Below are 16487 nucleotides of genomic sequence, written 5' to 3'. Positions count from 1 at the left end.
GTAAATCTCTAAGTACATCACCAAGTACATCACTCAGCACATCTCCAAGTACATCACTCAGTATATTTCCAAGTACATCACTCAGTACATCTCCAAGTACATCAACCAGTACATCTCCAAGTACATCACCTAGTACATCACTCAATACATCTCCAAGTACATCTCCATAGTCCGTATAAGGACGATTTCTCCTTATACTCTTTCATAATCACCATCTCAATTAGTACATCACCGGAAACTTAAGTAAAGAAAATCAGTTATAGTTTTTCGAATTTGGTAGGACGTGGCCTCCAATAAAATTTTAAAATAAAGGAGACTCAATCAGTGTCCAATGTCATTAAATTTTCCCACAGGCTAGCCCTAATCCATCCTTCCCTTAATTTTTCCATCCCACATCCACCCTAAAATTATTCAATCCTCAAACAAGGTTTCAATAAAAATTTTGGCATCTCCCCTAGATTTCAAGTTATTCATCAAAAACTGGCCACCACTCAAACGTGACAATTCCGTGGGAATCTCGTTTTACCACTTCGCTACTGAATTTATATTCACAAGATTCCAAGTATCCTTTTCAGATATTCCTGAGAGTCGTAAGGAGTGAAGTATTTTCGAAGTATTTTGAGCATCAGCAGATACAGAAACGCAGGAGTTTATCAAAACGACAATTGCCACTACAGGAAGAAGAATCCAGTGTAGATATGCTATCATGTAAGAAGTATTCCAATTATCTGATGGAACTTTTTGCAGGTATAACCAGCAGCAGTAGACATTGCCGGTTATATGAATTATGTGCGATAAAAGTATAATCAATAACGGAGCAGTGAAGTGGTTAACGATGTCACCAAGGAGACTGCAGATTTCTCGATGGAGCTCACGAAAAATTCGTAGTTTTCTCTTCCATGTTAAATGATGTCATCTAGAGGATTAAAGTTTAAATTCAATAGGTAATATTAATTCAATTTAAATACAATATATAATATACTGCACGCTGTATCACAAAGCTGATGATATATCGTGAGGATGATTGCAAAAATATAACAAATTTTTACTTGGCAGCGATGTTCCAATTATCCTCTTCATCACGAACTCCACAGTGTTCCGAAAAATTCTGCAATTGTTCGTTCAATCTCCGAAATTTTTCCTTGACAATAAGAGTAGCACAGACGAATAAAAATATCACATCATAAGTTATCACCCTTATCGTATGATAAATACACCACCAAATGGTATCGGCGTCCGCAATTTCTTTCACTCCGATCACCATCGCATTCACTACAGACAACAAAAAAACTAAATGAAAGCACAATAAAAAAATAGTATATCTCTTTAAACATTCACTGTAGTCCCAAAAAATTTCCGCTTTGTGTTCTACGACGTGAATTGTATTGAAATGTCCAATAACACGAATTAATCGATTCTGAAAAAAACCAAAGGAGAACCAACAAGTGGAGATTTCCACAAATTTCATAACTACCATGCATTGGTCTAGAAAGTAAAAAACTTCGGTTTCACTCTGAAATGTCCATTGGCATCTGTCTATGAACACCTTCACACACGTAATGCCAAAAAATAAAGTCTGCACTAGGGTATAAAACGACGCCAAGACTGACGTCTCCAAAGTGTCATCACTCCTTAATCGCAATGGATTCAGTCCCAGGACATGACCAAATTGATACAACACTTTGAAGTACCAGGAGTGCTTATCAATCGAATTCATTCCGTTTGCTCTCGTCTCCAAAATGTAGTGAAGCAGAAAAACATGTCGATTGCAATCGTTGGACGTAGGAAAATATTCAAGAGCTGACATAGAATTACTTAGCTTAATGCACCCCAATTCCATTAGGAGTATTGAATCATGTATCAATGACGTCCAGATCGGACAACAGATATGAAGAAAAAATATTATTAGAGAAACCTGGAAAATTTGCAGGACAGTTCAGGTGCGAAGTGGTAAAACGTGATAAAATGACGTATTGTTCAGTCGTCTTTGAACAAAATCTCCGAATCCAAGAGAAATAGCAAAAATTTTGTAATGACTTTTGTTGTTGCACTGAATTCGCGGGACAAAAAAGTTTATTATAAAAATTTTGCTATCTCCCCTAAATTCCGAGATATTCATCAAAAACTGGTCAATAGTCAACAGTTTCACCACTTTACTACTGATTTCATAGAATTTTTATGGGTCTAAATACCTAATTTTTGGTTTAATTTTCTGGATGATCAGGAACGCAAAATGTAATGATCAAAGTATGGGCACTTTGAGTGGAAAAATTATACAAAACATTCCAATAAAACTCGCATTTCTTGCTTGTGCAATAAATGTTAAAGGCTAAGTTTATCTAAAAAAGATCTGTTCAATAATTTTCAATAATTTTTGCCTCTCACAGAACTTGTTTAAAACTCTATTATTACTGCTTCAATAAAAAAGAGGGTGACATAAAAAAGTTGGATGATTTCAGAAAGTACAGCACAATCTCGAGTATCCGAGGTAATGTGGGGAACCTCGGATTAGCAAACACTCGTTACATAACACGGATAAAATGAAAAATTATAAATTTTCAATTATGTTTCTATTGAGAGTGCTTGATATGTATGGACAAAAATGAATCGTCTGTCTATAGCTGTTTGCAGGCCATCTCAGTATGTTATAGTTTTTCTCCAAACAGTACCGAAATGTTTATAATGGTTTTAATAAATAGAACCAGAAAGGAATGAATGAATAAGGGCCTTCTGTCAAATGGGTCTAGAGTGTGAAATCGTTGATCACTACAAGTCAGTTTCTCTGGTAACATCATACGAGAAAGATATACCTTTTGCGTGCAATAATAAAGAATTAAAGTTGATAGTTAAATCGTTTTAAATTATTGAGACAATCCCTATCCATAATCCAATAGTTTCATTAATTTTGAATGGCAAAGTGAAATTCAATGATAAAAGTATGGAAAATTTAAAGTGTATTGACATAGCTTAATATTTGGTATACAAAGCATTGCTAAATAAAATGTTGCCTGTCACTAATGCAGCTTAAGGAAGTCTGAATGCTCCATAAGTTGAATGAACCATAGAAATAAAAACCTTTTCTCAATTTTATCATATTCTGCGGATTTCATCGATTTACCCCTTGACCCACCATCGCTGCATTTTATTGTTCAAAATTAGATCGATTTCGTCGCCAATCCCCGACGGTCGTTTCTCCAACACCAATATCGGACGCGACATTTCTAATAATTTTTCCTGCATCCAATCTCCTTATTGTTTCTAATTTCTTTTCGACACTCACTAGAATTTTTTTCTTTTTTAGTGAAATGACGATGTCCTTCCATTGATTGTCAAAGGCGAACTGTTGTATTTTCGCTCAAAACAAAAGAGGAGCGCACAAAATATGTTGAAACAAGTATATTCAGCGGCTTCATCCGTTTTATCCGAGGTGTTCCGTATCATCCGAGCCAGGCCGGCGCCTCAGATAATGTGGAGGCTCGACTAATTGAGATTGTACTGTAGTTAAAAAAATAGTGGCCCCACAGATTTAGATTCAACTAGAATGTCTTGCCTGAACTGAATTCCATAAAGTAATGGAATAATAAAAATGGGAAAATGTTCACTTGAAATCCACTAGATAATAAAATGAACCACTAACTACTCAATTTTCTGAAGATGATCGCTCGACTCGTTCGATATTTGCAAGTCCATGAAGTTCTAATTAAATAATTTCCTTTAAATCTAATAAAAATCAATCCCTACCTCTTTCACACTGATTAACCCCCCAAATATGAAAAATGTCCCAAGATATTTTCCACCCAATCTCTCAGTATTCTCCTACATCAAACAATAAATATTAATCTTGAAAAACTCAAAATTTTTCCAAGACGTGAACACTTATGCTAAAGACACACCTACCAGATAACATAAATAAATAGATCAACAATGTGGGGTATAACATTATTTATTAATGTCAGTACTCAAATGATGATGATTAAAATAAATGAAAAAGAGTGGTGTAACATTATTACCATTTCATTATTACCAACGAACCTAGTTACAAGTGTTGTCAATATGTCTATTTTAATAAGTCGAGACCCTCCACATCTATTTCAAGGATCGAAACGAAGGAAAAATGAAAAACAATCCCTAGAGCTCACTTGAGCCTCATGCTCTGGTGTTGACACCCTAGATTCTTAAATTATCAATTACTTCATCGGTTTTTATGAGTTTTCAAGGCTCCATTTCGGTGAGACAACGAGTCCTCGAATAGGATTTATCGGCAAAATAATACATTAATTTTATTATTTGTTCGTTTCTTCACTGACAACACTACACTAGTCAAAATGATATAACGTTTATTGATAAGGAATCATCTCAACATTGTTCTGTAACATTTTGAAGAATGTCTCTTATTTCTTACTGATCCTTGGTCTGCATGAACTTGATGAGATCAATGACACGGCTGGAGTAGCCGAATTCATTGTCATACCATGAGATGAGCTTGACGAACGAATCGGACAGTGGAATTCCAGCTTTAGCGTCGAAGATGCTGGAATGATTGTCACCGATGAAATCAGATGAGACAAGATCATCCTCGGTATAACCGAGAATGCCCTTGAGTGGTCCCTCAGCTGCTTCCTTGACTTTGGCTTTGATGGCATCGTATGAAGCTGGTTTACCAAGACGGCAGGTAAGATCAACAACAGAGACATTGGCAACTGGTACACGGAATGCCATTCCAGTCAGTTTTCCATTCAATGATGGAATAACTTTGCCAACTGCCTTGGCAGCACCTGTTGATGCGGGAATGATGTTTTGGGCTGCACCACGTCCATCGCGCCACAGCTAGAAGTTAACCAATGTCATAAGATAGGGATAAACAATTAATTAAATATCACTTTGGGTACGGGGAATATTGAATATTATTTTAAGGTGCATTAACAAGTCGTAAATATTCGCATTACGGTGACAGCGGGTGGTTCTTATCACTGAGTTGCATTTTTGTAAATTTATGAGTTTTCTTAAAATTACCGACAGTTTTGTTATCGATCGCGAAAAGAATGGTGCTTTTACTTGAATTGTTAGTTGGCATTGTATGACTAATATGTTCGAAAGATTGTAAAAATAAATCGGAAAATGCCATGGACATGACAAGGGCTCATTTTCAGTGGTTTGTTGTGAGTGAGGTTATAGTGTAGGTGAATCTCAAATAGCGGTATTTTATCATCTCAGTGGCCAATCAGCGTAATAATAGTTGATATCACATGTTCAAGTAATGATAAATGTCTCGGAATATTGAAAACCCCACGCTAATTAGTATTTAAATACATAAAATGGGGCAATCAGACACTGATACAAAATCATAACTTGCTGGAGTTGTTAATTAGTGTTATTCAAGTTGAATATTCGTATAGTTCGCTCCTGTCTTGATAATCATATTGATCTACAGTGACAATAATGATTGATATGAATTATGTATCAACAGAGTAGTGATGACCAAGTTCCTGAATTTTTTAAATTGAATAATATTTTGGTAATCAATGATCAGTTATCAGCTAAGAAGGTCAAACAAAAATTTCCATTTGAATATTAAACCGCTTTGTTATCGTGACAAACATTGAATTGAACACAAAAATTTATACTCTAAACCGTTGCATGAAAAAGTGAATTTTAATGATGATTAAGACTCATTAGTGAGGATAAGAATGAGAATATGAACAAATCGTTGAAATGAAAATTGAGCGGTTCACAAATTGGTACTTTGGGAATTGCAGTTTTTATCGGCCATATTCCTTTTTGCAATACAAGTCATTATAAACAATTTAGCGGAAAAAGGCGGAGAGTGCTATGGAAAAACTTGATAGTTACCTTTCCAGATGGTCCATCAACTGTCTTCTGGGTGGCAGTAGTTGCGTGTACTGTTGTCATGAGACCCTCAACGATCTCGAAGTTATCGTGAATAACCTTAGCCAATGGGGCGAGACAGTTGGTCGTGCAAGAAGCATTGGAGACGACTTTGTGGCTTGGATCGTAGGTGTCAAGGTTAACACCACAGACGAACATTGGTGCGTCTGCTGACGGAGCTGAGATGATGACTTTCTTGGCTCCACCCTCCAAATGAGCCTGAAAAAGACAAAAAAATCGAAATAAAATTTACTTTTCAATGAATTCAATTTTCTGTAAATAAAATTAATTTTTGTGAATAAATTTACAAAAAATTGAATTGCAGATGAAATGAATTTTTTTTTGCTTACTTTTTTTATCAATAATTGTTAATAACGGATCTTTGCTCAGTGAGATGTAATTAAGTGTAAAATGCAAAATTGAGCTGAATTGATCACTTAACTTTTTTATAAATATCACTGGACCAATTTCAAAGATTAACATTTGAAAAATTATAAAATTATTTATAAAATTTTCATTCGTCATCTAATTCCCAGTAGTCAAAGTTAATTGAATGTCATAACTATGAATATAAAAAACAAATAATTAAAGGGAAGATCCAAATGAATGTGATTACAGACAGCTATTTCAAGTGATTTCCTGAATAGATAAACATTTAAATAATTTTTTTTTCGACGTACAGAGGCTTGGGCAATGGTGGTGAAAACACCGGTGGATTCCACGACGTATTCAGCGCCAGCCTTGCCCCATGGGATGGCTTTGGGGTCCCTTTCGGAGAACACTTGAATCTTGTTTCCATTGACGACTAAACAACCACCCTCAGCCTTGACCTCGCCCTTGAATCTACCGTGAGTGGAGTCATAGGTGAACAAGTAGACCATGTAATCAAGACCGATGAAGGGGTCATTGATAGCAACGACCTAGAAAATAAATAAACGAATTGTTATACAGTTAATTTAGTTTCATTAACACTAGTTACTAGTTACTAGGTTACGGTTGTTGTTGTATTTTGTATATTTATTTTCAAGTTTCGATAATCGATTTAAGAAAAGTAATGAGCACTCGAGAATATTCTCTGATCGTAACGACTACTGTCGGGACCTAAAAGTAGCGAAATATCACATCTCCAAGGATAATCATATTTCCAGAATATGATCTATATTTTGGTTGCGTTTTGTAGTTAAATTTAAATCAATTACCTGTCCTCCACGCTCGAGGGAAGCTCTCAGGACGAGACGTCCAATACGTCCAAATCCGTTGATTCCAATTTTGCTCATGATTGTTTTTTTTTACTGTCGATAACTGAAAAAAAAATTTCGTTATTATGTTTTTGGCGAATATTTTCATTGATAGGTCATCTGGGCATAAAAATTGTACATTCAAAAACGGCTATCAGAAGTCTTTTTAGGCCCTTTTATTATTAACGCATAGGTCAATAATTTACCCTCAAACCCTATTTCAATTTTTTTATCAACATTATATATTCAGTAATAGTTGCATTTATTAAATGGAATTCAAGTCTTGACTTGAAAAAAGGAAGAAATTATCAACCGCTCGCTAAAATATGCTTAATTAACATTCCCATTAGCAAAATTCGTTAGTCCCCACGAATTTGTCAGTGTTAAAATAGCTCTACTCTCAGGTCGATATTTTACCGACGAAATACGCTGCTTCTGAATATTTTCTGGTGAATTTTATAACTAATTAGAAGAATAACATTCGGGAAAAATCCTACATAGTCAGTGTGATTTAAATTAAATTGTGGAAAAAATTACGATTCTAAATATCATCGAGTTTTAAATTTACTAAAAACATAGAGGGAAATTAAAAAAAATTCATACATAACCAGTATGATGTAAATTTAATTTCGGAGAGTATTAATATTTTATAAAAATATTTCCTTCTTAGGAAAAAATAATACAACTAGGTTCTTTAGGTGCTTTACCAAGTGTCCAAGAAATCCTTAATGTGGCTCGCGTCTAGTGATAAAACTTCAGATTTTAATCTTTGACCTTGGAATTCTCGATTTTCCCATAAGCCAATGTTAAGTACTGATTATATAACTATTTTTAAAAACAAACGGTAACTAAATTGAGGAAACAATCCATTCAAAATATCATCGAGTTTTCTAACAATTTTGTTTAGTTTTCACTAATCTGTGAATTTACTAGAGAGATAAAAAAAAATTAGAAAAAATTCATACATAGCCAGTATTATCTAAATTGAATTTCGGAAAGTATTGTTATTTTTCTAGAACATTTCCTTCTTATAAACAAATAATACAACATGTATCCCAACCGGTGGCTTATCTTTTGCGAACTGTCACAGAAATCTTTGATCTGTTCTACGTTCAATGATCAAAAAATCATATTTTAATCTTTGACCTTGAAAATCTTGATTTTCCCCTAATACGCTCTGTTAACTTCTGATTTTTCACCTTTTTTTCAAAACCAGAAACGATAATTAAACTCAGGAAAAAGTTACAACTACAAATGTCATCACGTTTTCTAAAAATGTCATGTAGTTTCCAATAATCTCTCAATTTACTGAATACTAGAGCTAGTTGGTTGACGCCCTGACCCCCAGCCACTCCCAAATGACAAGTTTTAGTTTGAAGGACACAGAAGGTCACAAAAATTCATCCCTTAGAAGTGTGTCAGCCATACCGTGCCCACCGTTGGTCTCGTACAGTCTCGGGCAGATGGGTCGATATAACTGAGCATGTCACGTCGAACTTGATCTGTTATAACCCTTCACATTTCCCAAAAGCTTCCCCAAAACATCCCCCAAAATACCTCATCAAGTACCCACACTCTCTTCCCGTTCCCTGAAATTCTCTAAAACCCGAAAAACACCGGTTTTTACCGGAGAACTTATTAATGGCGTCGAAAATTCCCACTGATCGCCGGTTTGGAAAAGCGAAATCTCCTCTGTTGCGTCATTTAACGTACAATTACACGACTGACCGTGTAAAGTGATTGTTCTCGATCACAGAAAAAAATTCTGCAAATGAAACTGATACGGACAAAATCTGACCTCTAAACCCTTCGCATTAATTGAAAAGAAACTAATTGTCTCTATACCGTACACTCAATTTTTCGTCCAGAATTTTTTTTGGCCGACCGTTGAAGTGAATGAAAGAATTCTTCTAGAAATTCGCGACAAAGAATCACTAGTCTATTAAAACAAATGATAATTATATGTAAAATGGTTAGTTCGTGAATCTAATGCGGATTTAACCCCAACTCTCCCATCGAAAATCTTTTTGTTCGGATATTAACGACGTTAGACCGAAAAAAAAATTTTTAACGCGACAAATGACTGACAATGCAATCTGTATCTGGTGATAAAATAGGGTAAATTCACTAATAATTTAGTAATTTCGGTTACTTACGTAAGAATTGTTAACTGTCCCGGTATACGAGTGGTTAGCTGAGTAGTCACGGGCGTAATGTCACTTGAAGGACAAGAGAGCAAATATAAAAGACCTGCGTGGTGGTACGATGGTGGATCGTGCGCTCCAGGAGGCGCTTTTTTATTGGTTTTGTTGTTCGGCTATTCTCGGAGTTTTTCGGGAACACATGTGAAGCGCCAACGCGGCGAATTCGAATGGTCTGGGTGGAGTTTTGAGGCAACTTTTTGCATTTTCGTGGGGATCGCCAAGAATAATTGTTAGGAGGAGGGTTTGTTTGAGGGCTTCTAAATGTGAATATTCCGAGGGGGTTTCCGAAAGGGGGTGGAGTGATTTAGGGAGACATTTTACAACCGCTGGGTGTGGAATTGCTTCGTTAGGAAGGCTTCTGGTCAATTTTAAATGATATTCTTAGTCTGGGGGGTTCAATAGGGGGTTTTGTTCCCGAATTGTGTATTTGTATTTACGGAAATTTGGGTTTTTAATTTTTTTGTTTGGAAGGGAGAGAGACTGTCTGGGGTGATGGGACTTGTAGAGTGAGAGATGAAAAGATTTTTAATGAGATTTTTTTTAGAGAAGTATTGATTATTGGAAGGCTGTGAAAATATGTAAAATCTTACGAGGAATATTAATCATTTGTTGCTTCCGGATAGAAGTTTCGTATTTGATAGATTTTTCGATTTTCTAATTTCAATGACAAGTTATTTATAATTTTATAAAACGTGAAAAAAGTTGTTGTTGTACCATGTTTGTGTGTATGTGTTGGGAAATTGGCAAGTTCCAGCTAAAAATCTGACTTTTTAAAATTGTAGTACTTATCATTAACCTTTACTTTAGTGGGCTGTTTCTGCTCGACCGGTCCAGTAGCTCTTGAGATACATAAACTTTTGTAAATTTGGTTTTTCCTCAATATCTCAAAAACGACTGCAACGATTCCAGCTTTTTTCCGAATACTTTTCTCAGTGGGTCCTATCTATATCAATGGAGATATTCACATTTTTTTCGAAAAAAAAATCGAGATATCGCCGTTTTTAGGTTTTCTCATCATAAACGTTGTGAACATATAAAGTAACTTAATTAATTAAGTTACCCAAAAATTGAGATGGCGAGTTGAAATTTTGTGCACTTGTAGTGCACATAACATAAAAGGCTGCGCTTTTGGATGGGCACAATCGGCCAGGCGGTTCCAGAGATATTCCACCTTTTGCGTGAATGTATTTCCTTCAATATCTCATGAACCACTAAACAGATTTCATTCTTTTCTCCTTCAAAATACTCGTCTCAGGGGGCACCATATATAGCTATAAAAATATGTATACCCGTTGATACAAAAATCACGGGATATTGCTATTTTTTCGTTTTAAAAAAAATATTTCTGTCACTGCTGCTACGTTCAGCCCGTGCCGAAAAGTACCTTTTCGTTTAGTTGTAAACAAAAATGCGACGAGTTGAAAATAATACTTTAATTTTAGTTTAAAGAACGTTATACGAGGTAACACATGGATAATTACTAAAAATCATCAAGTGATCAGCTGTAAGTATCATACTGGATGAATCTTAAAATGCGACGAGTTGAAAATAATTTTTTTTTTACGTTTACTAGTAAACAAAAAGTCGCACAGTTCGCAGCGCCTGTTTATTTTTTATTTTTTAATACAGGGATTTCTCAATTTAACTATTGAACGACCGAACCCTTTATGCGGATTCTACTGCGTACAATATGTCCTTAAAATTCTACTCATCATTTTCGGAATCAAACATTTGATCTGGGGGACACCCTTTTCCTTCGTCGACGTCGTGCATGAATTTTAGTAAATCGACGATCCTGTGGGCAAATCCAAACTCGTTGTCGTACCTGAAAGAAAAAATAATGGATACGAGTCTGCTGACGGGGTTGAAGACTATTTATTCGTTGTTTGTTGTTACCATGCGACGATTTTGACAAAAGTACTGGTCTGGGGTATACCGGCTTTTGCATCGAAAATACAGGAGAATTTCGAATGATTGAAGTCAGAAGAAACAACGTCATCATCAGTGTAATGTAAAATTTCTTTGAGAGTTGTTTCCGAAGCTGTTTTCATGACTTTTTTTACTTCATCCCATGTCACTGGTTTATTTACCCTGAAAAATAATCAATAATTATAATTAATTCCTCATGGGGATTTATATAAAAAATATTGATGATATGAGGCTCGAACTGTTACTCGTTTTTTTAAAGTTGTGTTTCCTTTTAAAGATTTTATAAAGTAGATTTTGTATACGTGAACCATAGAAATTACGTCCTTTGTATTAGTGACTACACGTATATTATATAAGAAAAAATTGTTTGTCTTTAAAAGGTGTAAAACCATACAGAGAAAATAAAACGATTGATTGATGATGTGAGTGATTGATATAAAATATATTGATGATATGAACGATTCATGTAAAATATATTGATCATGTGAATGATTTAGGTAAAATATATTGATGATATGAACGATTTAGATGAAACAAATATTTTAAAAAATTCTCATAATATCAATCAACAGTAATTATTTCATATTCAATTAAACTCGATTCATAAATTCTACTTCTCGTCAATATATTTTTAAATTGCATTACCTTAGAGTGATGTCACAAAGAGACACATTGGCAATGGGCACTCGAAAAGCAATTGCAGATATTTTTTCCTTCAACTCAGGAAGAATTTTTGAAATGCATTTGGCAGCTCCTGTGGAGGTAGGGATAATATTTTGAAGGCAGCTCCTGCCATCCCTCCAGAGCTAAAAAACAACCCAGTAAAAATGGTTTCGTTTAATTCTTAAAAAATTTCAAAGATACATAATAAGCACATTCAGTGATTGGAAGTCTTAACACTTTGAAAATGTACGTTAACATCAGTATCCACTGTAGTAATCAATGATTTTAATTCAGAGAATGAAAGAACAAATATATTTATACATATGTCGTTATTTTGGCTTTTAATTAATTCTCCGCTAGAGAATTATATGAAAAGATTGATTTGCATTACCAAGTAGGTTGCTTATATTATTATCTTTTTTCAGAGAGAAATTATATATTATCACAACATATACTATCACTTAAAAAAAGAATTATATCATCTTTCGGTTGAGAATGAAAAAAATATAGGAAAACCGAGTGCTTTCTATTTAATGACAATTCAAATTTAAATTTAATTCAACTAATTTAATGGTAATAAATTAATTTAAATTTAATTACAATTTTGACGAACGTCTATTGACAATTATGCAGCGTTTCAATCAGTTCACCATTAAATATTGAAAATACAAATAGCTAATATGTGTTAATTTTCTTGTACAACAAATTCTCTTCAAAATTTGTGTTACAAACATTCACGACCAACAATTTTATAAATTTTTCTCTTCGGGGTTTATAACAAAAAATATGAAAACCTCCGAAAAAGAAGCAGAATTTATGTTCACGTACATTTACAAAAATCGATACGAAAAACAAATTAATGACATTTTTCATGAAATGGAAAAATACACTGATAACACAATTTATTTATTCTAAACGGAATTCGTTAACTATTAACGAATGGCAGAGTTGAGTATGAAGAATTGATATTGGTTAACAGTTAAGGAATAACTCAGGTAAAACAAGATTTATTAAATGTTATAATTAATCACCTTCCCCGTCGGTCCGTCCACTGTTTTTTGGGCTGCAGTGGTCGCGTGAATGCTCGTCACCATTCCCTCCAGAACTTGAAAATTTTCATTCATAATTTTTATCAAGGGCCCCGCGCAATTTGTAGTACAGGAAGTGGCCGACACAATTGAACCTTTTTTTGGTGAATAGCAACAGTGGTTCACACCGAACACGTACATGGGGGCGTCGATTGAGGGGGCAGTTATCACAACCCTTTTGGCCCCTCCGTCTATATGCAACTAATATAATTTTACGTTTACCATTATAAATAAATAGACAAGAGAGATAAACTAATTTTTTAAATCTTATTTTACAGAAAAAGGCAATTTAGTAGTGAAGGGGTAGTAAAGCGAGAGAAGTGAGCTCATCTCTGACTTGAATTTTTGAGTAATATCTTCGAATCTAAGAGAGATAACGCAATTTTCGTCATAACTTTTGTTGTAGTACTCAATTTTCTCTACAAAAAAGGTTATGACAACATTTCTGCGATTTTCCCTAGATTCCCAGATATTCACCAGAAACTGATGGATAGTCAAAAGTGATTTATCTGGGTTTATCACTTGGTTATTAAGTTTAATACGAAAACGTAGAAAAATCATCAAAAAATTCCAGTCAATTTCTCTTCACCTGTTTTTTAAATTATTTATTTATAGTGGTGGAACCCATCATGGGGGTTATTTACACTGTTATTAGGTTACATTTTCCCGTTTAAAAAAAGGATCCATTTGCTTTCTTTTTTGTTTTATACAGAATTTTTGGTAGATTTGTAATTTACAATTCGGCGATTTCTTTAAAAAATATTTTCAACTATTTTGTGGCGAAATAAAAAAATCGATAAATGAATCCAAAGGAATGGATCCATTTGTTTTATTTGTTGTTTTATTCATAAATTTTGGTAGACCTGTAATTTACAATTCGGCGATTTTTTAAAAATATTTTAGACTATTTGCTGCTGGTAAAATTAAAAAATCTAAAATTCAATCAAAAATTTCATAATTTTCTCCGGGGACGTTTAACTCACCGAAGCTTTTTCCAGTGTTGTGAAGACTCCAGTGGCTTCGATAACAAAATGAATCCCATGTTGTTTCCATTTTATCTTTGAAGGGTCCTTTTCCTGAGACGTGGCAATGGGCACATCTGAGTAAAGAAAAATTATTCAGAAATTAATAACAGATGACTGATCTTGCAATTAACCCTTTTCGTAATTCTATTGCTGTTTTACAATGATTCTATTACATGTTAGGCAATTCCGCCTCGTGTTTTTTAATATATATTTATTTATAGAAAATTGTCGGTATCTGGTGATTTTTTCATGTCATTAACTGATATTTTTAGTTTTCACTTATTTCCTGGAATTTACGAAAGATAAATCATTTTGATAAATGTGAAGAAAATTGCTTGAAAAATTTCTGATCGAATGTAAAAATTATTCGTCAATTCCATTAAAAGTATTCGACGTCCCAATTTTTTTAATTTACCGGCGCAATAATTCTGGAATTTTCAGTTAAGTTTTACTGGCTCCAGAAAAATTACGTGTTTTATTTATACCTGTTCCGTGATAATCCAAGAAAAAGACTAACAAAATTCAGAATTATTCGCTTCCATTTTTGCAAAAATACCAAAGAAATACCACTCGCTGACGAATTACGTGAGCAGTTACGTCATTTTTGGTGATTATCTCCCACTGTTCAGCAGTAAATTTGAGTATTTCAGGCTTGAAATTACGATTTTACGAAGCTTCAACCACTTGAAGATATTTGTGACCTTAAAATAAAATTTTGTATTTTCTAGATAATCAATGAAAATGTACTTGATTTTACCTGCGATTACAATGGCGTCTTTTTCACATTCAACCGTTTGAGGATAAGGGCCGTGTGTTGAGTCATATTTCAGTAAATATACCATATAATCCGTCGGAATGAATGGATCATTGATAAGTTTGACCTGACAATATTTCACGAATAGTCAAAATATTCACACGAATTATTTTTAATGTTTTTACGTCGATATTCTGTTCCAAACAGGCGCGCAGACACATCCTCCCAATTCTGCCGAACCCATTGATTCCCACAGTCAGCATATTTTTCCTTTAAATATATATTTATTACTATTTTGCGATATTAAGATTCATGAAGAAGATCGAATATCAGGAAAATTCTAAGATCAGGAATTTACGTCACCCTGAAGTGATTCAAAATCGCCTTCAAGTGTTTTGATTTCTTCTCTTCCTGGAGATTATCTAACGGAAACATATCGATCGGTATTCGTCTATTGTATGTTCGATTTCTGGAATCTGTCGATTGAATATTGTAACTGAAATTGAATTATTCTGATGTCCAATCCAATTTGAAAACTATTATTTCTGTGGCGAAGTGGCAAAACGAAACAGGTCACTTTTATCTATTGACCAGTTTTTGATGAATATCTCGGAATGTAGGGGAGGAGCGAGGGAAAAAATATCCTCGGGGAAAATATCCCGAAAAAAACGCCAGGGAAAAATATCATTGGACAAAAATCCCCGGAAAAAATATCCCCCCGGCACAGATATCATCCCCTTTGCCCTTCACTCTTCAGGCCTGCCAAACCCCCTCACTCGTTTTTATGCACTAACGCAGAGGGGTTCTATAAAAAACCAACAGTGGGAGTCCAGGGGGCTGAGCCCTGTTGCGGGACCGCCCCAAATAGAACAAAAATTATCAATTTATAGCAAAAAAAACGGTGAATGTGGTAAATAATTTAGTAAAAATAAATCCTTTTTTTCGAAAATTTTCATTTGAAATCAAAATATGATTGAAATAAATTAAAAAATGAAAGATTAAAATTTATTGTGGGGATATTCTTTCAGGGGATATTTTTCGAAGGATATCTTTCCCGGGTTTTTTTTCCGGGATTCGATTATTAATGAATTGACAATAGGCAACTGTAAATTTTGTTTGTAAATATTCAATCAAATGAATTCGTTCATTCATCTTTCAATTAATTTATTTGATTTAAACGGACCATAATAATAATGCCACAAAATGCATTGAAATTGTATTAAAATTTACGAGAAAAATCGCATTTGAAAATGATTTTCTTGATTTGTAGTCACCTCGAACTGATTTAATTTCGGCTCCAAGTGAAAGTATACCGATCGATATTCCTTCGATTACAGGAAATAAATTCCATTTGAGAAATATTCCAAATTGTGAATATTAAATTGATGAACATTTCTCAACTGACTATTCACATTTATTATTACTCACACTTATTTATTACTCAGCTCGTGCTTCTGAACCCGATCCTAATTATAATTTTAATATTGAAATTAATTACGACAATTATTGTTGCAACATATTATTGCTATTCAAAATTATTATGATTAAATTCCCATTTATTTACCAATATTTCTGTTATTTAATCGCACCATCAATTAATCGCAGCCTGGACTTATTACAGAGCGACAAAAAATCCCTTATCGCAATCAAATTACTACATTATATGAACATTTAAGTAAACAATTGAATTGAATATTTGA

The 16487-nt window shown here is 34.0% G+C and overlaps 2 protein-coding genes across 2 annotated transcripts; both read right to left on the bottom strand.

The window, feature by feature from the left end:
- Positions 1-3927: 3927 nt before the first annotated feature.
- On the bottom strand, positions 3928-9427 carry LOC135159728 (glyceraldehyde-3-phosphate dehydrogenase 2-like). Its single transcript, XM_064115729.1, has 5 exons — positions 9281-9427; positions 7086-7188; positions 6567-6806; positions 5851-6105; positions 3928-4827 (listed from the first exon to the last, which is right to left on the bottom strand). The coding sequence occupies exons 2-5, from the start codon at positions 7161-7163 to the stop codon at positions 4399-4401; spliced, it is 1002 nt and encodes a 333-aa protein (XP_063971799.1). The 5' UTR covers positions 7164-7188; positions 9281-9427; the 3' UTR covers positions 3928-4398.
- A 1319-nt stretch (positions 9428-10746) lies between these two features.
- Positions 10747-15173, bottom strand: LOC135173184 (glyceraldehyde-3-phosphate dehydrogenase-like). Its single transcript, XM_064139908.1, has 7 exons — positions 14973-15173; positions 14791-14914; positions 13992-14107; positions 12952-13209; positions 11903-12063; positions 11225-11419; positions 10747-11153 (listed from the first exon to the last, which is right to left on the bottom strand). The coding sequence occupies exons 1-7, from the start codon at positions 15048-15050 to the stop codon at positions 11033-11035; spliced, it is 1053 nt and encodes a 350-aa protein (XP_063995978.1). The 5' UTR covers positions 15051-15173; the 3' UTR covers positions 10747-11032.
- Positions 15174-16487: the final 1314 nt, after the last annotated feature.

This window comes from Diachasmimorpha longicaudata, chromosome 2 (genome assembly GCF_034640455.1).
Source record: "Diachasmimorpha longicaudata isolate KC_UGA_2023 chromosome 2, iyDiaLong2, whole genome shotgun sequence".
In the NCBI taxonomy this organism is placed as follows: Eukaryota; Metazoa; Arthropoda; class Insecta; order Hymenoptera; family Braconidae; genus Diachasmimorpha; species Diachasmimorpha longicaudata.
Note: the sequence above shows the minus strand (reverse complement) of the source record. Positions and strands in the feature narration are given on the sequence as shown.